The 27,512-nt window shown below is 30.6% G+C and overlaps 1 protein-coding gene across 11 annotated transcripts in view; it reads right to left on the bottom strand.

The window, feature by feature from the left end:
• Positions 1–222: 222 nt before the first annotated feature.
• LOC126839040 (calcium-activated potassium channel slowpoke) overlaps positions 223–27,512 on the bottom strand; it is a 49,511-nt gene continuing 22,221 nt past the window's right edge. For 2 of the 11 annotated variants that reach the window (XM_050573968.1, XM_050573967.1), the window contains exons 9-27: positions 27,290–27,395; positions 25,532–25,684; positions 24,680–24,835; positions 24,193–24,326; positions 19,244–19,399; positions 18,533–18,609; positions 16,130–16,180; positions 13,473–13,535; positions 12,660–12,689; positions 10,386–10,512; positions 10,105–10,167; positions 9,129–9,300; positions 8,045–8,269; positions 7,798–7,981; positions 7,027–7,277; positions 6,676–6,788; positions 5,221–5,376; positions 3,064–3,157; positions 223–2,237 (exon numbers count right to left, since the gene is read on the bottom strand). In XM_050573968.1, coding sequence (XP_050429925.1) covers positions 2,151–2,237; positions 3,064–3,157; positions 5,221–5,376; positions 6,676–6,788; positions 7,027–7,277; positions 7,798–7,981; positions 8,045–8,269; positions 9,129–9,300; positions 10,105–10,167; positions 10,386–10,512; positions 12,660–12,689; positions 13,473–13,535; positions 16,130–16,180; positions 18,533–18,609; positions 19,244–19,399; positions 24,193–24,326; positions 24,680–24,835; positions 25,532–25,684; positions 27,290–27,395 — 2,398 coding nt within the window. In that variant the 3' untranslated portion in view covers positions 223–2,150. Of the gene's footprint in view, positions 2,238–3,063; positions 3,158–5,168; positions 5,377–6,675; positions 6,789–7,026; positions 7,278–7,797; positions 7,982–8,044; positions 8,270–9,128; positions 9,301–10,104; positions 10,168–10,385; positions 10,513–12,659; positions 12,690–13,472; positions 13,536–16,129; positions 16,181–17,013; positions 17,071–18,532; positions 18,610–19,243; positions 19,400–22,134; positions 22,320–24,192; positions 24,327–24,679; positions 24,836–25,531; positions 25,685–26,405; positions 26,512–27,289; positions 27,396–27,512 lie in introns of those variants that run through there. The other 9 variants (XM_050573972.1, XM_050573974.1, XM_050573963.1 and 6 more) reach the window with 9 other exon arrangements.

Below are 27,512 nucleotides of genomic sequence, written 5' to 3'. Positions count from 1 at the left end.
CTGATTTAGTGATTTTTTTTTTTTCGAAAATATTATAAATTACTTTTTTTAACAAGAACGTAATATTAAATTAAACAGCCGCCGTTTATGATTATAATAATAATAATTTATAATTATGTATCGTACCTACTAATAATATAATGTAGATAATAATATTAATAGTACAAATTATAATAATAGTAATAATATTAAACATTATGATAATAATAATACATAGCTGCTCACAAACAAAACAATTATTTTTGTTTTTTCCTTCGAAAAAGATAACATTCAGACTATTGAAATACAATTATAAATTCGGTAACGCAGTGTACAAAATTATGTTTGAAATTAATATATATAATAATAATTTACATATCAATAATTATTAATATTTTTTAACGCTTATGGGCTAAACGTCTTCAAAACCGATTTACGAAAAATGTGTTAAATTTTGTATTATAATAATAGTATGTACTTAATTTTCATAAAACAAAAAAATATCGTTGACAAATATAACAACGTATGACAGATTTCGTGTCGATTACACTACATCGATTAGCCGCTCTAGTATGCAAAATTACAGTGCCTCTTTAAATTTGGCCGATGCAATTTTTGACATTAGATTGGCTATTAGAATTTTCACAACACGGATCAAGAGGATTCAACAAATTTACAAACACAAATTGCATACAAATCTGTCGAATCTTCGTGATCCAACTGTATTAGTATAATATTACTGAAAAATCGATTTTTTTGTTTTATGATAATTAAAATGGAACTTTTCTTTTGAATAATTCATTGAATTATCTTTCTCTCGGTATATATACACAAAAATCATTATAATGTACTAAATTATACAATATACTAAGTATCCGCCATCAAATATGAAGGTACTATAACATCATAATAGGTATTACATTCGTAGTTTGTGTGTACAGATTAATAATATATATTCTTATCCTATTAATATTATTACATCGAATTGAAAATACTGACTTCGACAGTATTTGGTGGGCATCACAAACACATTAATTATAGAGGGTATAATTAAAGCTATATAAAAGACCTTTACATTTCGATTAGGTGGCTTTTTTCAAGTCGTACAGTTTTTAGCGTGTCGTATGATAATAATGAAGTGACAATGAGAATTTTCAACAATCGTTTGCTATACACAATTTTTCTATTATTATAATAATATATTATGTACAAGGATTTGATACGAGATGTGTAGCGCAGCCACTGGGATTCCGTTTTGCACTCGACATAATATAATATACTTTTTTATCTTCGCCACTTCGATAGGTTCTTTAGCGAACCACTGAAATAGGTATATTTTACTACAGACTCTCAATACAAAAATAATATGAATCTAATGTTGCTTCCCCCCGAATCAAGAACAATATAGTTGACCCCGACTAAAAAAATATAGGTATATAAAATACAAAAATTAATTTAAACTACAGATTAGATCGCTTTCCCTCAACTAAGACGATCGGTTTTATAACATACCGAGTAGACGTCCAAACAGAAAAAAAAAACATTTAAATATTTCCAAAATGTTGACAAACGTGTTTTTAATATTTTTCAAATACTTTATAATGACATTTTGACACGAAATTCTGTATTTCAAAAATGTTAATTAAAAATATTATTTAAATATGATTATATATAACATTTTGTAAAGAACATTTTCAAAACAGTAAATTTCATGTCAAAACATAATTTTAAAAATACTGAAAACTCATTTCACAACAGTTTGGAAATATTTAAAAATTGTATACTAATAATTGTTGTTACAAGTAGCGACGGATAACACGAGTTCAATATGGGCACAATCGCTTTCGGCGTTTATCCCACTTGAACGCGTGTTAGCCGGTGCTATTCCCTGCGATAGGAAGGCTACTCTGTGTATTTTTTAGTCAACGAATCATTTCGGAAATTGACACAGTTCGTTTGTTGAAATGTAATATTTGGTAAACAATTTCAAAAAAAGTCCTGTGACTAACGACGCTTTAATAATAGGACACAGCTTCGGAGTGTCGGTTGTTCGAAATGTTGAGCTTTACTGAACATAATATTATTATTTAAACTTTTCAGTGGTCGCTTGACCCAACGGCGGTTTATATGTACGAGTACGGACCGTCTGTGAGAGCGCTACAAAGCAATAGTCAGGAGTTGTCGTCTTTGACCCGACCGCCGTTTCTGCTGGTTGGTTTGTACTCGAGCCCAGGATCAAATTGCATTAAAACGAAAACCTAAGAGGAACAAATCATACATTCAAAATTAGTTACATTCCAAAAAATTACAATTTACTAATATTTATACAATGTTATTAACAAATGGAAATTAAAAAAAATAACACGTTAAGAGGACATCTCACACCCTATTTATTAGGGAGTTAGATAGAGGCAATTTTTTGCAAAATATTAATTTAAAAGTTAATCTGTGATGTATAACTGTTAGATCAGTAATTATGACTCTTTTTTCGATAGGTCATTTATTTGTTCGAAATCAAATTATATTTAAAAAAAAAATTAGTTCAGGTGCGTATATCATTAATCGAGTGCATTTTACTCGAACGTAATTGCCTGTACAGTGTTCAAAAGAAAATTATAATTAATAAGATTCGTATTTACGATAAAGTTACGACGAGTTTTGAATGAACAAAAATTGTGCTTGTGCAATAGCAGTCAAGCATTGAACTTGGTCGACGGCCAAACCTCGGAAAGACAGTGACCGCCAGCTTGAGTAGTGCATTTAAAAATAGAATATCAAAATCTAAATTGCCTACGAGCCATGCTATAAATTTACACACGCGACAGCTGTCTCGCAGTTTAATTGAAACTTTTTAAGTGACCGTTTGCATGTGAACGAACAGCTGACGGAGGAACCACACAGATTATAATATTATTTTATTCCAAAACCTAAACTTACACCTTTGCGCTCCGGCATTGCATGTATGTAGTTAACTTTATACATGCATTTTTAAATCGCAATAAAAGAATTTAAAAAAAACATTAGCTAGTTCCGAGTCAATTTGTTAATTAGGAACCTGTATAGTTTAATAACAGTCACAGTTACCTGATCCGTTGGCATGAGGGAAAAGTCATCTGGCGGGTTGGTGATGACGTATCGTTTGGATGATGCATCACAGGACGAGCTTCTGTCTCTGAATCTGTAAAAAAAAACGTAAAAACAATCGAATAAGAACGGTGACGTTCTTGTGTATTGTTATGTCGAAGAAAGTCAAAACTTTCGTCATAGTATTTACCTACCGCAAACATACACACAATCAAACGAAACAAATGGAGTAAAATGGACACAACAAACACAAGCGATCGTTAGATACATTTTAAAATATGTTTACAAATATATTTTATAAATGCTTTGTAAAAAAGACAATACATGTGTACGTTAAAAGGGGTCCGATTGACATTGGAATAAAAACTTCGGTTCTGAAACCAAACACCCGTTGTAAACTTTAATGTGCGTAGCCCTGAACCGTACATTATAGATAGTTAGCTAAGACATCACTCAGAAAGTCGATAAGGCAGGATGCTTTTACGGAGTTGTTATTTTCGGATTTACAGTGTTGTTGAAAAATAATACACGTCACAAGCATGCACAAATAACCCTCTAAATAAAACTCGTAAAGCCTAGCTATTTCAAAAAATAGGCTATTGGTATTAAAATGGTATACATTATATGTATATATAATATATATATATATATATTAGAGTGTCCTTTATTTTGGACTTTTTCGAAATTTTATGCTCCCAAGGTCTTAAACTAGTCTAGTGAGTAAAAAAAAAAGGCCCAAAAAGTTTCACCGCCCTAACTCAATTTTTACCCGTGCCGCTAACGCTGTGAAGTTTCCCATAACAATAACATGGGATTATCGACATTTTTTTTCAATATTTTCTTAACATAAAAAAAAAATCTTAAAAAAATGGGACCAACGTGAGTCCTCATGTATAACATGTACTTTTACTGAAAAATTAAAAAATGAATAATAAGTCGGCCATTTTGCGCATGTGCAGAGTCAAAATTTCGAGATTTCCAGCGAATTTCCAGTTTTTTCATATATTTATTTTGTTACGACATATATAGAACATATGTACATATATATGAATGAAATGTAACAATATATTCTTGCTATGATAAAAATAATGTACATTCATAGGAATCAATCATTTGTTTCGCCTGCGAGAAAATGATAATATTGCCTATATATGCCGTAACAAAAAAATATATGAAAAAACCGGAAATTTAGCTGGAAAACTCGATATTTTGACTCTGAATACGCGCAAAATGGCCGACTAATTCATTTTTTAATTTTTCAGTAAAAGTTCTTGTTATACACAAGTGACTCACGTTGGTCCCATTTTTTTAAGATTTTTTTTTTATCTTTAGAACATATTGAAAAAAATGTCGATAATCCCATGTTATTCTTATGGGAAACTTCACAGCGTTAAATCTCGAATTTGGATGGTGAAACTTTTAGGCCTTTTTTTTTCACCCACTAGACTAGTTTAGGACCTTGGGAGCATGACATTTTGAAAAAGTCCAAAATAAGGGACACTCTAATATATATATTTGGTTTTAGTAATTGGTTCGATGGAACAACTGCAGTATAACAATTTTAGTCCGATATATTTCTAACTTACTTCATCCCATACTAATGGGGTCAGCTATGTTTGTTCTCTTAATCCACTCTAACAGCAGGTCTCAATTCGCCCACACCCCTCCTCAATATTAAGTCCCTTAACGAATCGTCCCACTTCGTCATTAGCCGACCTCTACATCAACGTAATTTTACTCTTAGTTCTTGACTTTCTCATCGAATCATTTGTCTCCTTTCTCTAAAACTTACCTAACTCGTACATTAGTCTCGACTCTCATTATTAATTTTATTTTTTACGGGACAAGCCCAATTATCGCTTATCATTAGATCCAATCATTCAAATACTTAACGTTCACATCATAGCTGTTATTATTTGATTTTGTTACAAAAACCCCCAATAAATCACAAGATTCATAATACTAAAATTTATATTAAGTTAGTTTGAGAACTTAAATTCGAAATGAGAGATTTTTCATGACAATTTATTTACAGAAGTGTGGGGCAATTTTTGTAGCAAACTAATAATATTAAGCAAAACCCCTTTTAACGGCACTAGTTCTAATGTTAATTTCACAAACTACAAAACATGTATAGTTAGTTTTTCATACCGGTACCTGTATAGTCCAATGCACAGCATCCCGTACGATTTCAGAGCAGAAACGAACAGATCGCCATACTTGCCGGCCTCACCGAATTGAGCTAAAGGGCCGTCGTACAGCGAAATCTGTCCAACTCTGCACCTGTCTCTATTGGCCAGACTCTCGTCAGTACTACAATAAACGAGATGGCAATTATTTTTTATACAAAACGCAACACTTTTAACACTAGTACAGGACTCTCAGAATTTCATGGTACACCTGATGTGTAACATAAGTTCATTAAGTGTAACATGAAATTTTGCCCTGTATAATTTAATAACTAAATGTAATTGGATGTAAATCAGTAACGTATTTACAAAAAGGACTTTATCCGCTCTTTTAGTGTTCATGCAAATATAATATACGGTTCTTCAGTATAGCCTAACCTAACGTACTATTCTAGTAGAATACTCAATAGTAACAAACATACAATGCACATCAAGAGGAAATCAATCTATGTTTAAGACTAAAAATAAAAAGACTAATCAAATTGCCTAAAGATAAACTTTACACAACAGACGTTTTGCATAATTATACTCAAGAGTTGGATATTTTTTTATTGAAAAAATAACAGATTATTCAAATAACTATTTATTTAAATATATTATCAAAAAATTATCGAATACTCTATAATATTTGTATTAAATAAGTTATTCGATTTGTTTTAGTTATTCTTTATTTAAATAAATGTTGTCCAACCGACTATACTTAAAACAATTTACAGAAAGAACACATCACATAAGATATACGGCATAAAAAAAATACTTTGAATCTATCGGAACTGTGTGTGAGAAATTACAATCGAATTTTACATTATAATGAATACCACTAGATAATTATGTATAGAAAAACCGTTGTTTAACATTTATTTTTACACGCAAACATTATCGGTTTTAACTAATATTTAAAAGGTCCAAAAATAAAAGAGAAAATATAACTGTAGATAATAATTTTCACGTGAGCTAGTATTAGTAGGTAGAAAAAGAAAAAACTTGTGAAAACAAATTATTTCAAAAAAAAGGTTTAACTTTCATGGCCGAAACGCTTTCGTTATATATTTTAATTTTCAACTATAATTTATTTATTTATTCACCCCATTTTAACTTTACGGTTAAAATATATGGTCGAATTACTTTGTTGTTGACCCTTTTCAATTTGGTCAATTCGAATTAAGTTTTATGAGGTGGAATATGCGTGCGCAATGTAAAATATTTAAAATATACAAACTAAAAGCTCATAACCCGATATTTTGGCCGTTAAAAATATTATAACTTGTTATTAGTGATACAATAAAACAACCAATTTACCAAAGCAGTTTTGTTTTAAACAGTTGTATCACGTTTTACTCTAGCTTTGGTATTGTGTTATTGGTAGTTTAATTTTTGTTCACAAAATAGAAATCTATAATTTTATACAGTAGTCGAAACTTACCTATATCCACCTCGAAGGCCTGCACCTTCGGCTAAAATTAACTCGAGTTCGGGAGTCGCCCCGCCGGTTATCAATGATCGGATGAGTGTCAAGGCGTTTTGATTGAAATACGTCTGAAAAAATATATTATATTTGATTTTATTCCATAATATGGACCAATTAACTGCCAACCGGCTAGATTCATATTTCAAGACTGTAAATATACTTGGAAAAATAAATTTACGTGTTATGGTGGACAATATAAAAATGTTACTTTTGCGTAAAGAACATTAATAATAATTAATTTTGCAAGTAACATGAAATATTTAAAATTTTTAAATTACGGCCCTTATTTGATAATTTTCGCATTACCGTTGACATTAACGAATCCAGTACACTGACGGCAAAGGCGGTACCACACGCAAATGGTTGTGTGAGGTACAGTTCGGTGTCAGGGTCGTCGTCGTCGTCTTGGTCGAGAAATTGAACGTTGCTGTCATTGACCAGCTCGGTGATCATCGGCACGTTTGCCCCATATACCGACCCTCGTCTTTGCAGTACAATAGGGCCACCGGCACAGTTAAGACCTTCCGTATCGAACTGCTTGGTCACCACAGCTTCGTCTGCATAATATTTCGATAAAAACTTTTATTATCACAGTATTACGTATACTTCTCGATTACAATTCGTTTAATACAAAACGGTAAAAGGTTGAGTGAATGATAAAATATGTTGCCACGGTAGACTTGGACGGACTTGATGACGGTAAAAAAAAGTATAGAGGATTCGTCATCACTCTCGTAGGATAAGAAACTTTTTTTATTTATTAGTATGGTAAATAAAAAAAAAAGAAGAAGGTAATATATATTTTATAAATTACATGTTTTCATGAATTATTTATTTAATAGGGCGTAGCGAGCTTCCTGAGCTCTATACCCGGACAAGCGAAAAATAAGCTGGTCGCAAATACTTTTTTATTTAAATGTTTGTATTTTTTTTTTTTTAGACATGGCTTTTTTTTATTGAGGTCAAATACATAATAACTGTCACACTATTACAAAGGGTTCTTTAAAACTCGTTTGGAGGATTTAAAAAACCGCGGCGTTAATAGTAATTTCCTGTGTTTAACAGTATAATACTAACCTTGTGTGAGCACTCCAATGGTGTCGTCGAAAGTCATCGCTTTGATGTTCAACGACGCCAGAATGGCCTCTTTGTCGGCCAGTGTAGGATCGTCGTTGCTAGGAACTTTTGCCGACAATATCACGCACATGTCGCACAGGTTAACGTTAACCGCACGCAAGTCGGCACGACTGAGTGGCGACCCCTGGAATAAGTAGCAGTTTGTATTTTGTGTTTTGCCGAAAATCAAACACAAATCACTACTTACGTTGAGAACGGAGATTTTCGGCAAGTTTTGTAACATCTTCCATTCGCGGCGGATGTAGTCCACGGCGCCGACAATGACCACGTGCTTCAGCTCATGATAATGGAAATTCGACGCCCTCAACGGCATCACCAGGTTCCTGAGTCCGATCAGCGGAGAGTCTGGGTCGGCGAACAGGCACACCACGACATGGCCGTTTAACACCGTCATGGCCGCTTGGTTTCTGTCCTGGTTTTACAAAAACATCAAAACTGCATTTTAATCATCATTGGAACCACAATTATTACACGACAAAATGATCACTTTGAGTGGCATTTAAATTGAAAATATAAAATAACCGAATACACAAAATTAATTCTTTCTACAGTTTTGTGATGGAAGATGAAAATAACATAAATAAATTATGAGGTTAAGAAGAAGTACCAAATATACTCTCTCCTCAGATTGATGAAACGTTGAAAGTTATTCAAATAAACTAGTCGAATTAGATTAAAATCATTAAATATCTCGGCTGACGGTAAACCCTAGGAGATTATACTGAAACCTTCTTCAACGTATTTTTGAATGTCTAGTTTTCAAATTGTTAAAGAATAATAAATTCGAGAACAACAAATAATACATTTTAAACGACAGCGGGAAAAAATTATGATTGTTTATGAACATTTGAACGGCTAATATTATGATATGAGGAAATCCAAACAATATCGTATTAAATAATAGATTTTTATAAAAATGTCTGTTATTTTAATTCAAAATCGAGTAATTTAACTCAAAGCATTGTACAGTATTCGAAAAAATGTATGTTGCAAAATTGTCACTTCTTTATGTATTGATATAAGTAACGATAAAATATAAAAAATACACGTGTGGTAGAAAGCTTACAACATATTACTTTGTAATATATACACTCAAAAGGGCGTACAAATAGTTTTAGGGAAATCCCTTAGGTAAATAAATAGTGGTTTTGGTGAGGACGTCACCGAATTCCATTCTGCCCAGAACCGCTATTTTATGTACTTTATTTTTATTAAAGTTTATTCTAGTTTATTCTAGTTTAACTAAATTATTTAATTTTATATACACTTACTAGAATGCATTCTTCCAGACTTTTTGCTGAACTCCAATGGAACATACCGGTTGAGTCGTATTTCATTTCAGTCTTTTCAAAATCAAAGTCTTTTGCCTGATCGTCGGCAATTCCTATTTGAATACCATTATTACTCATGTTTGTGCCGGCTGATCCTCCTCGAGTGGTAGGCCTTATAAACAAAATTAAAAAAAAAAGTATTAATATGAAAGACGACATTACAATTGTATAAAATATAAAAACCTTTAAAAGCTTATTCAAATCAAGTTTAATTACAACAGGCTACCTACTATTTCGCTTTTTATAAAATAACAAACTAGGCACGTGACAATTAAATATATTATGTTTTATCACAAAACTACATATAAAACTAAATTCTTGCAAAAAACCTAACAAAAACATGGATAAATATTATTACTGTATGTTCCAGATTATTTAGTTGAATAAAAAATGTTTAATTTTATCTCTTGAACATATAGAGAAAACATGTTTTTTTCTTCCCATAGCACAGTCACATGCAGAGGAATTTAAATTGGTTTTCATTGGATAGGTACCTAATTATCTGCCATACTTTCATATTAAAATAAAATAATACATATAACTCTAATTGCTAATATAATTTCTATAAGCACTATTCAAAATTGATTTAATTGCTTATTGCAAAGTAAGTGTATTTAAATTTTAACATAAGTTCGCTAAGATTTTATAACAAACAAATTAAAGTTATGCGAATGATCAATGATCATTGGCGAAACTAGGTAGTACCGATTGCATTTGATGCGCATATCAAAATTGAATTACCTAATATTGAAAAATCAAATTTAAATAGTGTAACAATAAATCAAATAAATCATAATTGTAATACCGACAACCAAAGGATCGATATTTTTGAATAAAGCCATCACCAAAAGCATATTATTCTAAAGTTAAAAGCAAGACAAAGCGAAAAAAGAAATATATCATAAAAATGGCGTACAAGAGTTTTTTGACTTCGTATGCAAGTTGGTAACCGGCGTAGCTTCCTTCGTCTTGTTGTGTTCTGTAATAATGTTCAACACGACCGACCGTAAAAAAGTTAATTCACAACAAATGCGTTAGAACACAAATAGGTACATTCGTTTTAGACTCTTAGACATACTTAAAGTGTTAGAAAGTTAGCTTTGAATCAAATGTTAAGTTAAACGCTCTAGAAGTAAACTATATAATATATCTAAATAATAACATTAAAAAAAATATAATAAAATAGAAAAAACTCACCGATTGTTATAAGTCTGATTTGGAGATCCCTTGTCCGTCGGACGATTGATGGGTTTCACTTTGTTCACTTGTTTTGTTACAGACATAATCGAATTGGGTATGGTCGTTCCGTTTTTGTTACTCATCACTGAAAAATAGAACACATTTTTTTTTTACTCTAAACGATTGGTTAACTAAAAAAATAACATTTATGAACTAGTAAATAAAAAAACAAAATCTTCACTTTATCTAATTTTCCTCGTCAACCCATTTACATCGATCTCCACCGTTCAACCATTCGATATTACGTTACTACCTTACCCACAATATCGGATCAATCTTATTTTTCTCTACCTCTACTCAATTCGTTGTAGCGCCTTCCGCCTTAACTGGCAATCACGCATCAGCAACTAAAACTGTCCAAAACACCGCCGGCAGGCAATTTATCTTTCGCACACTATAATCTTCTTCTCGATTCACATCCAAGTACAAACCCTATCAAATATCACCTGACCGCCAACAACAGCTGTAGCCAGTCCATTAGCTATGCCTTGATCCTGTCTCACACTATTCGGACTTGCCACGCGTAACGTCGTGCAATAAAAATTATTACTTACAGTTTTAACGTACACCCTAATCTGCTTTGCCGGGTCGTTTAAAAGTACACTGTAATATTTAAAGTTTGCGTACTAAATAACTTTCGTATTAATTACCTTATTCGTTTATATACCTATGGTAACTTCCAAAGTCATAAAAAAAGTTCTATAGTATAGTTATTATGGGATATTTTTTATATTCTTCATATCATGACTTTAATCTATGATATGTAATATTATGTATTAATCTAATATTTGCTATAGTTATATGGCATATAGGAAAGAAGTCGATTATACATTATGTGTTGTAGACAATAATGATAAAACCGAATAGGTTAAAAAAAAAGCTTTAATATTTAAAACCCTTAACCATAAAATAATACACTCTCTCCGTATTCGTATTTCGGCAACAATGTTTTCGTCTTCGGCGCTAACGACAAACTGAGACAAAATATTGGGTTAGGTTTAAAGAACACATAAGGAACATTAAAAACCATGAAGTACACAAATCTCTTGTTGCGGAACATTTATTGGATACTAATCATAGCATCAAATCTATACAATTACTAAAAAATGCAAATAACTCTAAAGAGCTTAATAATAAGGAGGCAGTATAAATGTTGAAAAATAGAAACAATTTGTTGAATTGGGACTTAAGTCCATTACAAAGCATTTTATCAAAGTTATGACTGAGACCGATTACAGGCGAACTCCTTATGTACATATACAGCGTTGTCATACCTGAAATGATGACTCATCGTCAACACTTTTTATAAACTTTAATAAAATGCTTTGTATTGGACTTAAGTCCCAGTTCAACAAATTGTTTCTATTTTTCAACATTTATACTGCCTCTTTAAATTCAGCTATTTAGAGTTATTTACATTTTTTAGTAATTTTATAGATTTAATGCTATGATTAGTATCCAATAAATGTTCCGCAACAAACCTAGCCCCAATATTTTGCCTCAGTCTGTCGTTAGCGCTGAAGACGACAACATTTTTGCCGAAATACGGAAAGAGAGTATTATTTAATGGTTAAGAGTTTTAAATATTAATTTCTTTATTATATATAAGCATAAGTCGCTAAAGTTTTTTCTAGAAAAAAGCTTTATTTGAGTTTTAATAAATTATTTTTTTCATACTAAAGTATTCACTATGACAGTGTGGGTTTGCATTACAAAAATTTGATTGCCGTTCATTAAAATATAAACTACTAAATGCTAAAACTTTTCGTTTAGTGTTGAAAAAAAAATAGCTCACACAAAATTACATTATCAAATTAATATTTTATGTTACTGTCCATATTGTTACGACTATAGCTGTAATAACTTATTTTTTAACTAAGAGGTGATTATATTAATATTTCATAGTGATATAGTTCATCAATAAAAAAGTATCATAATTTAACGAGATGCGAGAAAAACCAAACAATAGTTAAGCTTGATATCAATATTAAAATATTAGAAAAATGAATATATTTTATTACCGCAATTAAAATTGATTTAGGTGTGTACTTTTATTCAAATCTAAGGTAATGTTAGATATATTCTTTTTTATATATTATAATATGAGATTTTTTTCTGGACACAGAAATCACAAAACCGTAATAACAGCTTAATCCTTAAACACGAGGCAAAGTATTGTGTTGAAAATAGTTACCATATTAATTATATGATAAATTTAATGTATCGACTTACGCGTTATTTCCTTATCCTTTCCAACGTCACCTGAGAAAATGTTAAACAAACAAAAAAAAATACAAATATCGTTAGAAAGCGTTTGTTATGTTAATAGTAAGAAACGTCAAATACCCAAGTACAAAACCACATCATAACCAAAAAATATATAAAGATACTTATAACACAAAGCGAAATCAACAAAACCGAATAACAATAATAATTATAATACAATTATGCTAGATAAAGGCTAGCGCACTTCAAGCAGACAAAAAATAGAGTTAAACCGCGGTTTAAGAGATATTAAAATAAATAACAATTTTAATCAAAAGAGATAATGAAAAAAATAAGTATTGTTATTATGATCTATATAGTTTTTATGTAGGTATAATTTACATAAATATTAGAATTAAAAACAAAACATATAAATAAATTTAAGTCTACAATCAAACAAACAGTTATTTATGTTATTGAACAGACTTTTTCTGGGCTTCGTTTTGGTATGATACATTTCACAAACTGAGAATACGTCAATAAGATGCATATTTTTGGGACAGTAGGATCAAAACAAAAAAACGATGCTATGCTGTTTGTGAAATTTGTAAAAAAAAAAAACTTTCTTGTTAAACAATTAATATGTATAGTTGTGTATGTATAAAATTATATATACACACAAAAAAAGTGCCAAGTTTTATTTATTGTGACAATAACGCGTGAGGGATGAACAAAGAAAAATAAGGAAGGAATGAAAAGTGCCACATCGAAGAAACAATGCATATAATAAATAAGTTCAAGGCAAAAGCAACAGCGGTTTTTTGTTTTTTATTGTTGTACCTCTGATATTATGTACTCTCTTTGGAAGAGTTGGTGGAGTTTCCGTGGGGGGAGGATGATCGTCTGAAAGAACATACATTCCAAATTCACTAACCATAATTTATGCGTTATGTTTATAAGGATACGCTTAACATAACCTCATTTTTTATTTCCATTCACAAACATTATATGCGTGCATTTTATAAATATTTCGTGGACGGCTGTCAGATTCCTTATCGAAGATTGATGTTGAGCATTTGTACAACTTTACTACTATGCTTGTCCCATATTATCCCGATGCATGAAAATACAAATTTACTCAAAGGGGAATGGCTGGCCCAGAAATCTACCGTGAGAGTCAAAGGAGTATTTATTGATTTTATATGCAAATTAATGTTGACATTTATTAATCTACACCTCCAATAGGTTCTTAGCTGTGTATTAAAGCAATTTTTACTGGACCGTAAGTTTGAGAAATAAACTTTGTCAATCTATATCGAATTTCGCAATTGTTCATTGTTTATCTTAATCTTAGTATAACAATAGAAATATTATTAGATGCTATAGATAGACAATGCCTATTTATTATTGATTCAAGTAAATTAACGTTATTTTAATGTTAATTTTTGTTCGTACAAATTGAGTTAAGAAAATTACGTAAACAAGCTGTATTGGCACAATGAAAAAAATATATTAGTAGGATAATCTTCGATAAAGAATCTGTTTTCGATTTAATAGGCGCTATGCAAATGGCTCTCGATTTAATAAGGACCGAAAACCGCACATCAATATAAATCATCCACGTGATCACTTACTTCTTCTCGTCAAATTTTGCACGTTAATTAAATTGGTTTCACAAAAAAAAAATCACCATGCAAATCTCTATACATGCTTATTTCAGCGAGTACAAAAACACACAAACACGCTTATAAAAATACTCTGGTTTCTTGTAACGCATTGCATTGTAATTAACTCCTAATACACAAGTATAGTATATACCAGTGGTCCGTGGCCGCATGTTATTCGCATGGCAGCTTGCCAATGATATGATATACTCATGGTATCAGAATTATAATATTTATGCACTGATGTATGCACTAAAGTATTCAAATTCAATGACATTAATTCGAACAGTCAGTATAATGATAATATGTATAAGCACTCAAAAATTAAAAGTACTCATTCAATTTAAAATTATGCTGTTGTGAAGTTCCACATATCGATGGTGACAAGGCAAAAGAGTCTAAGCGACACGGCTTATACTATTGGTTAGAAAAATATATTATAATTCACATATATTATAATATAATTATATGATTGAAAAATTCCCAATTCTTACTAAAAAAAAATGTATTGGGAACTTAAAAAAAAATTAGTAAAATCACAAAAAGAACGTTTAGCGGCCATCCTGAAAACTATGAAATATGTCGCTTAGACCTTTTTGCCGTGTCACCATCGATATGTTGGCCTAAACCAAACGAAATATGACTCAATGTATTACTAACTAGAACCGTTCATCTAACACAAGAAGATTTACTTGAAAATAGGCAATCATATTTTAACATTACAATAGAATAGACAACAAGTAGGACGAGTGGCCGAGTGGCTAAGGTGGCAGTGTGTTTGCGCTCACTGTCACCGGTTCAACACTCGGTCAGGCGTTCTGTTTGCTGAGACCTGAAAAACCCTGCCTAATCAACCTACCCTAACCTCTTAACCGTCTCGGATAGCGGATCCGCCAGGAAATCTCCGTTCTAGGACCGACATAGGCTGCTTATTCTCTTACTAAGGAAGTAAAAGACAACCTAACTAAGAGAATTCACGAAAGTAGTTTGAATAATATTCGAAATGTTACACTCTATATTTATATTTGTGTGTTGGTATTATAAGTATAGAATAAGGACATTTTACAGTTGTTGTATTCTTGCGAAAACATTATGTGGACGTTTTCGGTCAACTGGTACTTGTACTATTTTAACGTATTTTGTTAAACTACAATATTATATTTAATTATCTATGAGACTCATTCACAAGCTACATACTGTATTGCCGATAATAATAAATGTATAATAACGTTATGGTCCAATAATAAGAAAGCATGCAGTGATCACCCCTAAAACTACAATATTGCTGCTTAAAAATTGTATTTACTTCACGCATTAAAATGGCTGTAAACTACTTGTGTAAATAATGAACACACGCACTTACATTAACTTGTAAACTTTCACATTTTTTTGATAACTACCTACGCAAAACTTATCGTATTTTATTTTAGAGGACAGACATCACAAGTACAACAAAATTATAATTGCGAATACAGTGGGCTATTATGTAATATTCATTACTATTATTTAACAAATAAGAATAAATTTTGTTTTTTTTTTTTTAATAAATATAAAATACTATGTATTTGGAAGATTATTATATGTTTTGGAGGGTAGTAAGCGTATAAAAACAAAACAAACCACACATTGTAAAACGTTCAACAACACAGAAATACAGAAGAAAAAACCCATGAACATTTACAAAATTAAGAGGATAAATACACAATTATGTATAATATATATAAATATAATTAACAGTATTGTTAACTATAAAAAAACAGCTAAAAAAATTAATCAAAAAGGCACCAATTCGTAAACAAACAAGAAATTGTTTTAAGGAGATTTTGAACGTACTTGCCCGTCCGACCATTTGTATAGCGCGAACGCCTTTCCGGAATGTCGCCACTGTGTTAAATTAGAAAAAAACAAACAAAAATTGAAAAACATAAGAAAATTATTTTGTTAGGGTGTTCAAAGTTCATCAAACGCTACTGAAAACATTTGTTAATTCCAAATACACGCCAAAAACAGATAATATAAAACATTTAAAAATAATATTGTTTAGTGCTGGTCACACAATACTTAGGATCGATTTTTTTTAATTTCTCTGGATTGTTTTAATTAGTTGTTAATACCTATTTTGTATTTTTGAAGAGGCACACCCAAGTCCAGATTTTTACGCCTAAATTTATACCTCTATGTATGAATATTGATAATGTATAGAGAATATTAAACAAAAGCGTGATTTTGCCAGTAAAATAATAATTATACGAATCGATAATAATATATAATATAATTTATTCGGTTAGTTTATCATTACTAATTTTACTATTATGCAGCCATAATATTGTATAGACTATCGCAAATGGTTGTCATCCTTAAAATTTAACTGGATAAATTAAGTGAACATTACGAGGTCAATGGTAAATAATATGATTAGCAATCACTGTTTTTGTTTTAGCAGGACAAATGTAGGCATAATCATAATTTAATAATTAAAGACATATAAATCCGGACTTTGTTTGAGTGAGCGACTACAGTGTCAATATTATACTTAATTATATTATGAAATTATTTTTATTCAACTCTAAAATAAAAAATATATATAAATTATTCACATAAGTTCTTGTTACTCATCAAATATTATAATATTATGTATTAGAAAATAACTGGAACGTTTAGACAAGCAGGCTTTTAAAAAAACAAGCACAACTAATTTGTTCTTAATTTATAAGTACCCTCGAAATTATAATTATGTGCCATCATTCCAGTCTCCATCATAATCATACCGACATCTGCAACACGGTGCCTATTTCTATAGTTCTCGAAAGTAATAATATAATATATGTTTATGTATCAAGGTAGTTAAATTTTAAAAAACAATAGTCTTTAAGATTTTTCTGTTTATATTAATTTTATTATTATGATTTCTTATAGATGAGAATTGTAAATGTATTTATTGTTAATATTATGTTACAATAGACTATATTATATAGGAATAATCACAAAATCTATAGGGGAGATTTACAGGTAGTGTAGTAGTCCTGTTACATTACTACATGCTGCGTGTTTTATTACGTTGTTGTATAATAAAATAAATAAAAAACACTACTACAATAATATTTTATGTATTTCATACACTTCAGGATTGGCACATTCAAAACAATTTGTCTTAAGTTTAATAAATAACTGTTATAAAAAAACGTATATTTTTGCCAAGCCTGAATTGTATAAAACAAAAAAGTAAGCTGCCAAGCTTGTCAGTCGTGTGATTGCCGTGAGCAGTTTTTAAGTGGTGGACAGTATTGTGTATTAATATTATAAGTATCGTCGAATGTTTACATAATGTTTTATACTACCGCTGAGTGCAAAATATGTATTATATAAAGTTTTTTTTGTTTTCTAAAGTTGAATATGTAACATTTACGTTTAATATGCGTCATAATATTGAAGAAAAAACAACATGTTGTTCTAATGTCATTTGTTCTGACGCATAATAAATCGTTTCATAAATTATTCTACTTCAAGTACAAAGGGTATATTATATAGGCCAGAACAATATTATCCTGTGTAACTTTACTGGACGTAGCCCATTCGGCTCCCGTTTTTCCTAAGCGGCTCCCATTTTACAAAAAGGTAAATTCCCAAACGGCTCCGGTTTTTTACAACACAAATTCCTTCTCGTTAGCGAGTTTTTTATGTAATGAAAGCGAAAAATTTTCTATCATTTTTTTCAAAAATGTTAATAGATTTAATAGGGCTTGCTACCACTTTTACCAAATTCGGAATTCCTATTGATAACTGATAAGGACAGCAGGTCTCCGAGTGTTTTGGCACTCGCTCGGCGCCGTCGCTTCGCTCCGCTAACTAAAGATATCATAGGTTTGTAGGCTACAGTCTAGGAGGAGGTTACAGGTTTAAATTTAAGTTTAAGTTTTTTTGAAAAGTTAAAGAGACTTGATAATACACGCGTAGTACCGAATACCGGAGCCGTTTGGGAATTTACCTACTCGTGAAACCTTTTTCGACGGGAGCCGTTTGGGTGGCACCGATTTTACTGTATGTACAATTTCTGCAATGAGGCTTTATAGAAATAATAGTTAAAATGATTATATTATTATTATGACGAATAAGAAAAATAAAAGATATACAGTCATATTACTCCAATTCGATATGAAATTGTGCATTTAAAGTTTAGTATTATAAAACATTGAAAATAATAATAAACTAATGTCAAATGTAACATTTAATACTTACAATTTTTGCACTTGCATTTCTTAATCAATGTCTCGTCTCTAATTTCTTCGTGACACGCTTTGCAATAATACCATGCCCTAAACACATATATTGGCCCTAATATTACTTATTGCACACAAAATACACAGTGTATAGTGTATACTCTTATGGCCAGAATAGAATATTTAAATTAGGTAAAGCGATTAAAAAAAAAAAAAAATTAATTCAGTTTTTTAATTGTACTATGTTTACGTTGAGTATACTAAATGTTCAATATCTTGTTCGTTGTATTGAACTACTATAAAATGTGTAGAATAAATAGAGAAAGCTAATTTGTTATGCATAAAAAACTATAATTTGATAAACTCGATTCTTCGAAGTTAACGTGGTTTTTTAACGAAACGCTGTCATTTTATAAGTAGTTACTAACGAAGAAAGGGTTGATTGAATTTTAAACAATACATATATCTTGCATTTGTTTAATGTCTAATTGAGTTATTTGTGTTGTATAGAATTTTGTAAAGAAATCAAGCTTTATTTATTTATTCTACTAAAAGGAAACAGGAATTGACAATTATTATACAACGTGTATATAACAAGACAGCACCATCAACGCTGTTGTGGTGTTTAAGTGAGCTGTGATTGAGAACGAAGGAATTTATTAGGCAACGGTGAATTTAAAAACAAAACCGCTTAAACATATAGAATATAACATAGCTATTTGATCCAAACCTTTTAACTTCATCGGCAGACTGAGCGATGAAAAATCCCTGAGTGCTTGCTTGTATTTTTGAACCCCTAGGGTTTATTGATATCTTGCTGTCTCGACCGTCCTCACCCTTTATCTCGATGGCCAACAACAGCAGTTTCAGCTTGGTGAAGCACAACCTATACGTTTAAAACAGGAACGGGCATTAGACTAGACTATACGCTTTTTAAACGAATTAGTTGAGGTGTTCTTGTAATTTGTTCTATGTTACTATTCATGTGACATGTGTTAGCTGTAGAAAAATAAACGCACCATGCTCTAATCACACAAACACACGCAATGCAACATCATGCGGTAAATACAGTGATAAAATAGCGAAAATATAATATGCTCAGGTGTCGAATTCGTTTTTTTCTATCGTGGGATACTTGATGTAGTGTGGAGGTGATTGTTAGAGGATCAGTCGTAAAAAAAAAATAGGGTTATAATGCGTCTTACATTGTCCTATTACAGGTCGCTTTGTCTATTAATTCTAAGTGGAGACGATTACACTCATTAACGTTAGGTCTAGAGATGACCGAAATGCGGAAATTAAAGATTTCGAAAATCTCAAAATCCAATTTTATAATAAGATATTGACAACCTAAACTGACTTCTTAACCTAAACATCCTACTAGATATAAAGCAGTCATATTTAAAATGTTAATACTTTTGGAAATTCGGATTTTACACAACTCTAAGAAGATTGTAATTTTTGAATTTATGTCTTTTATACACAAATTATTTATAATTTCTGATAACTCTAAATAATAAATAGTTAAGTATATGTATTTCATGAGATAGGGAGATTAATGAGAAATTAAATATTTAACATACTAAATCTAATTAGTAGCGTGTGGTACCTATATTATATAGTTTAACGGAACGAATATGATATGAATGAAGTTTCATCGTGATATCCCCATTAAAATATTATGGACAATTCATTGTGGTAAAATTTAGTGTTGGTGTCTTTTGCGTTTGGTGAAACAGAATATTGTGATATGTATTTTTATAGTAAAAATGTCCATGTGGAATAAAAAAACCATTTAACTAGTCAGCAATGAATTCTATGCTACAATTTGTAAAATGGATAATATTGTTAATCAATAAAAAACATAAAATGTTTCAGCATAATAATAATGTAAAAAGGACTCGTGTGACAATTATTATGTTGTTTAACTAATTTACTACTTTTTTTAGAGTACTCTTGTCAACTTTACTAGGTATACATGCAAATAAATATGTAACATACTATCATACACGATATACCCCGCATTGTATTCCAACACAACCACGAATTCAATAAGAATAATAGTGTAGTAATATTTTGTCTACTGACAGAACTACCCACATGCTTTTGTTCTCAAGGAAAAAATAATAACAAATGTAATAATAATGACAGTAAATGTTATTATTATCATTGTTGTTAATTATTATTATTTCAAAAACTAAACGGCTCTTTCGTCCGAAAATATTTACATAAAATAATATATGAATTCCACCACACGCTACTGTCAAAAGTGGACGTGGTATTAGTCGGTGTTAAGGTTGAACAAATATTTACAGTAACCGCTACCGTTGCTCGAGTGCCTGTGAAATTAGGGCGCAACCGTTTCAAGTGGTTTTATTGTTCTTCTTATCGCTATTTTAATCAATCATTATAAAAAAAAACCTGTTTTAATTAATGGCTCTTTGGCATAATATTTTTAGATTACTAAGCGAAACAACTTTGAGGATCAACTTTTATGGAAATTCAGTTAATTTTAAAAACATAATATTGTTGTATTATGCGTTATCCGTATAAAATATAAATATATATTGAAAATAAGTATTACTTTAAGTCCTATAAAAACATACACAAATGTTACGACTACAGTTACAATCCTCTTATCCCGTTACTAACAATCTGTCCGTCTCACATTAACGTTCACATAAGAAGTGTCTAGTTCACGGAACCTAATGATTAGGATAACTTGGTAGGTAATCCCGTCTAGACGCGTAGGGTAAATACCACCAGCTTACCGATCAGACTTGATGGTTTACAGCGATTTGCTTAAAGAATTATTTAAGAAAAAAAAACACATAAATTCACAACTATTTGACGAAATTAAATTTTATCCAGCAAACTTTTTAGTTGCAATGCAACAATTTAGAACCCAATTTGAAGTTTAGGTGTAACTCGTGTTTTGAGTAAAAAAAGGGTTTATCGTAAGTGTAATTCACTCTATATAATAACAAATGTTATTTGTTTACTAGAAAGATAAAACATTATATCACATTTTTTTTTAAAAATAAATTATTGCAAATACTCATAACTTTCCGTTAGGTTGTCATTGGTGTTAAATAACATGTCGAGTGACCTATCAATTTGTAAAATTTTGAGTGAAATATCGAAGAATAATTTTTTTTTTTGTTTACATCACCATTTTATAATAAAAAACAATAATCCTCAAGTTTTAAGATCGGACAAAAATGCCAAAAAGTGATTTTTTAGCACTACTTATAAATTTAGTGAAACAAACGGAGTGTAATTTTTTTTTTTACGGACTAACACGCAACCAATAGTCTCAAAAAAAAATCTAGTTTAAGTTCTCGACTAATAAAAACAAACATTACTGTTCAATGACAAATACCACGTCCAAACAATTACTGATTAACTATCCTACTAAAAATACACTTTACAGAAACAACGAATAAAAATACAAATTAGTTTCGGTAGTAAAAATTAATGTTATACTAATGTTATAATGAGAAAACTAAAAAAAAAATGTTAAAAAAATAGCTCCGGGATAACTAAATATCAAAAGGGAAGATCGTTAAGATCGGATGTATGGTGTGGTGAGACCATGTGGGGTGTGGCGTAGGGACTTACTCGCTGGCTTGCGGAAACGTCATGCCGGTGAACGACGGGGATAGGGTCTCCGTATACATCTCGCAGCCGGTGCCCTGCAGATAGTCGTTCTGCCACGCTTGCGTATCCGGAGACTGAAATACACCAAACTCCACACTCTTCACAGGAACTATACACGGTATCAAACGCTCTATCACATCTCTACTCTACATCACATTCATCGGGTCGCAAACCGAAAATGAAAAGAAATGATAAAACAAAACAAAACAAAACAAACTAAAAACAGTATCAAAATAACTTTAAAAAAAAAAAAAACAAACAAATTAAAAAAAAAAAAACAAAGTTATAATTACAATTAAGGTAGTTAGATAGGTATTTAGGTAGGAATAGACGGATGGGTAATACATATAAAGCATTGTCAGATCATTATAAAAAGTCATAGGTAGGTAAATTATATTATATAATTATTATAGCAAACAGTTTTTTAGTAATTATAAAAACAAACCGAGGACTTGAAATTAATGATATTTTTTATCGGTAATGTAGCAAATTACCGATTGAAATTAATGATATTTATGTAGCAGATGCTACATAAATGTTAAGACATCTAGTTTTCAAATTTCTAAGAACATATTTTTATTAAATGGTACAGAACAACACCAGTATTTATATTTTGAATATAGGTAGTAAAATTATTTCGAAGTGTTATAAAAAAATATTATTAAAAAATGTTCACAATATTTTTTTAATACTATCTTTATACTCTGCTGTAGCAGTATTAATTTAATTATAATTGTTGATAATGTTGAAATTGTGAAATAGTGATTTTTTAAATAAATAATGACCTGGCATATTATATTTAAAGAAATTGTAGTAAAACGTAAATAATATGCATATAAATAAAATAAATAATAGTAAATAAATAAATAATACATAAATAAAATAAAATAAAAACTCAAAGGGTTTTCTTAATGATATGTGATTTAAAGGTCACTACTACATTCATGATAAGTATCCCACCGATATAGTATATAGACCAAAAACCATTGTTTCGCTTCTGAAATTTATTTTATTTAGTCTTGTTGCATGCACGAGAAATGCTAACTCACCACTTAGATGGTGTTAAATAGAGAAACTGTTCAGACGTAAGACATAAAAGCTAAAAATGTACAGTCAATATTCGATAAAGTTAGGGTAAAATTTTAGAATTTAAAAATTGCTAAAGTTACACATCAAATTTCACTAGTTTTTAATGTTTAAACTAAATTAATGACGATAAAACGTCACCAATGACAATTAAAAAGCAAATTAATATATTATATCATCATCGAAAATAGACTGTACATTTTAGTAACTGTAATAATTTGTACGTGCAATGTATAAATTCATATAACATATATATTTTATATATTATAATTCAAATAATAAAACAGAAACAATAAGAATAGTTTTATATATATAAGCTGTTTTACACGGCTAAAAAATTAGCGTGGCACTTGCGCGTTGCTTATGCTTTTGCAGGACCCCAAATTTTCAGCCATGTGTGAAAACGATAGAATATGAGCCATAGGCCAAAAAGCAAATCAAATCATAGATAATATTACGATTTCGTCGAGTGTGTAATTAAATCGAAGACGTTGTGTAAGTAAATTAAAATAATCGTTCAAAGCGTCTCCGTACTTAGAAATATATAATAATTTTACTCTCTCAAAAAACGATCCTTACCTAAGGCGTAATATTATGTTTTAACGAACGTTTAAGTACTCGGTTGCCAAACAAATTATGAATAAGTAAAATATATATATATATATATATGATATATATATAGTATATATATATATACATATATTTTTTTTAAAGAGACCCTTTGAACAGAAAAATATACGAGTAGTTTGTATAATATGCAATTTGCATAGAGGCGCATGTAAACAAAAATACAATTTTAACACGTGGCACAATAACAGACTTGAGATGCACAAATCACGTCAAATATCTGACGGAAATAAAATAAATTTAATAAAACAAAAACAATTTCGCCGCTGGTACACATGTTTGGTCACCTAATTTAAGTCCACTTACTCAGTGGCATGCGCAAACGGCATGCCAATGAATGTCGGGCTCAGCGTTTCCGTATACATCTCCATGCCGGTGCCGCGCAGATAGTCGTTCTGCCACGTTTGTATAGCATCTGGCGCCACCACGCACCTCGTGTTCTGCTAACAGATATTGTCTAACACACTTATTCACCGCAACCGATAAAAATTGATAGGCAAACGTCGTGATGTTTTTCGTTTTGTTCCTTCGAGACAAACGCCAAACGAAAAACAACATCGGTTTGCCACTCGCGTTTTTCAGCTGACAAAAATGAACATGATACGTAAAAACAAAAGGTCAAAGGTCTATATTCTTACGTTGGTCAAGTCCCCGGGAAGAAAACAATAATGACATTATTGTTGTGTTATGCGTTTATCGCCTAGTTCTGTATAGGTGTCTCAAAGATAGAGAGTGAGAGATAGAGAGAGGTGTCTAAAAAGCTCACAAACAAATCTGGTCAATGATCACTCACCGTTTTGAACGATCTCATTGCGAACAAGTTCGCCATCATAGTGGAAAAACCTGGAGCCAGGCAACTTTGCGCGATAAAACCGAGTTTCAACTCGGCCAAGCAAATGACGTCGTCGCCTTGTTTCCAGTCCCACGAAGGAATGTTTAGTAAATACGCCTGCAAATGATCAGATTGTTTAGATTAAGATTTCTGTATAAAATACTAAATTTAAGTACTATCATAAAATACTAGGGATTTTAAAACATTTTAATTGTTTTTGATAAATATACAAATAGATTGTTTCAATCATTAAAGCAAGACATTTAGTTGGGCGTTTAGTAGTATTTTCCAGAAATTTGTATTCGAACAAATACTTAAAATTCTCGAGTCTTAGAAGAGAGAATAAATAATTCATACACGGAATTAATGCGAAATTACATAGTTTCAAGACATTAAAAATGTATATTTTTTGATTATCTCAACTTATATTTTGATTTATTTGTACGACACTTGGTATGTTATTAATTATCAAAGTAAAATTTATTTGTATAGGAGTTATAGCCATTTTGGGGTTTTTATTTAGTTCCATTGCTTTCTATGACCGATAATAAGTTAAAGGCATACTTCGGTCGTTTATTTACAGAAATTGGGCTCGTTGTAGGTTTTTGCTATTTAATGGAGGAGGGTGGTAGTATCTCTAATCGCCTGTTCAAGAGAAAAACTTCCAATGACGTAACGCCAAACCGGCGACAATAAACGCTAACATCCGGCTTGAGAGTTATTTGTTTATTTTTACCCTTGCTACGACTCCATGGGTTAAAAAGGTCCAAGAATAAAATTAACTACAATTAACGAAAAGAACTATGTACAAACTTTGTTATGATACTGCATAAGTTGAATTATAACCCTTATGTCGTCCGAGTAATTTTTGATAGAAATAACCCTCATTATGTTCGCAGCGTCTTCAGCGTCCGGATCTTGACAGTATTTATTTGCCAAAACCAGACAAGCGTCGGCTTCATGAACCTAAACATAGACATCAAAAAATGTAACATTTGGAATAATCACTGGTTGGAAAGACAGGATTTATAATAACATTATGAAACGCCGTAACGCGTGTTCGTATTTGCATGCAAAATAAATAAATAACAATAAAATATTAGGTACTTCAAGCTAAAAACAAACAATAAGCTAAACCAACATGCACTTTCATGCGAAAAATGTAAAATAATACAGTATGAATATTATAATAAAACGTCTTCTATTATGTACTGTAATCTATGAACTGAATTTCAACGTACCAATGGTTGTTCTAATAAAAAAAAAAACAGGCAGGTATAATAAACTAAAGAATACCATACAGATGACTAAATTATTCTGCGTGATAATGGTAATGATCATGAGTGATAATGAAATGAAGTCCTATATTTTGGGAGTATATTCTTTGTGTAAAGTTAAGTCGATGGTTAATATCATTAGTCATTAGTGTTTACCAGCATAAGTATTAAGAAAGCATGCGCTGTTAAGTACAGTTTTATAAAATGCTGTTTTAAAAGAAAAAAATTGGAACAAAAAAAAAATGTCAGGTTTATCTTCTGAGTTTTTGGTTAAGTGAAAAATGTTTAATTAGATATTATAATTATTATGAACAAATATTTTCATCACAAAAATCCATCACCAGCGTCATTCCAATCCAAAAATTGCAACCGTCATTCAATCTGTGCTAAAGCCATTTGTTTGGACATACCTTTACCCTTTGCAAATCAATAGGGTTCATTATAGAACCTTGGAAGAACTCGACAGTGGTAAAATGTCGCTTGAAAAGTCCTTCCAGTTCCAGGTCAGGTGGCTTCCTACGGTTTGGAAAATATCAAAAAATAACTAAATTGAAGCACAACTAATACTGACATGTCTTCTATTATATTACACACTGTATCCTAATTAATAACAAATTATCACAATACTCAACAACAATAGAAAAACTATTATATTCAGAAATTTGTTTAAAATTCTATCTATAACTGGTGGGTAACTAGTAGTACAATAATAAACGACTATACAAATGTATATATATTATTTAACTATGATAATAACTCTTTTTTTTTTTATTGATCACACACACCGTAATAAATTCCCGTTAGGTTAATTCGTACATTTTACCAAAAATCAAATTTTGAACCGTCAAATTCCTTTTAAAACTACATTTATTTATTTTTTTTTTATTGTTTTAAACTATCTTAACCATCGTCAAAATATACGTTTGGAGTTCCCGTAATATGACAGCTAAATACATGGATCAAAGCAAAATACAATAAATCTTTACAGTTTAAACGGCCTTGATGGCCGAGAACTAATTAAATACTGTAAGAACAATCTAAATGACGATTATACAATAATATAAAAAATAATAATTGTATCATATTGGTGTAAATCAAAAATGCCTACGTTAAAAATGTTATGTATATATTAATTATCTATCTAGAGCTAATTAAGAATTGGTTCTATTTTGTAATCAGACTACATGTAGCTGTTATATAGTAACCGACTATGTTTGATAACAATAACTGAGCACAAATTGATAAGAAAAATGGTTCACAGAAAAAAAAAATCTGGCTGAGAGAGGGAATTTACCTTCACCCTCTCAAGATCTACTGCGTTCATCATTGTACCCTGAAAAAACTCGACAGTGGTGTAGTGACGTTTGAGCAGCCCTTCCAATTCTAAATCTGGCTCTTTTCTGCAAATTACACAATATATCGTCGTACCTAGTTTTGTTCCACTTAACATCGAATAATTATAATATTTGTATGTATTATAATTTATAAATTATACGATAAAAAGAGTTACAACGAGA

Source organism: Adelges cooleyi, unplaced genomic scaffold, assembly GCF_023614345.1.
Source record: "Adelges cooleyi isolate 19-005CV unplaced genomic scaffold, UGA_ACOO_1.1 ACOO_flye_CR_arks_rails_tigmint_CR_PRNA_30, whole genome shotgun sequence".
NCBI classification, from domain to species: domain Eukaryota; kingdom Metazoa; phylum Arthropoda; class Insecta; order Hemiptera; family Adelgidae; genus Adelges; species Adelges cooleyi.
Note: the sequence above shows the minus strand (reverse complement) of the source record. Positions and strands in the feature narration are given on the sequence as shown.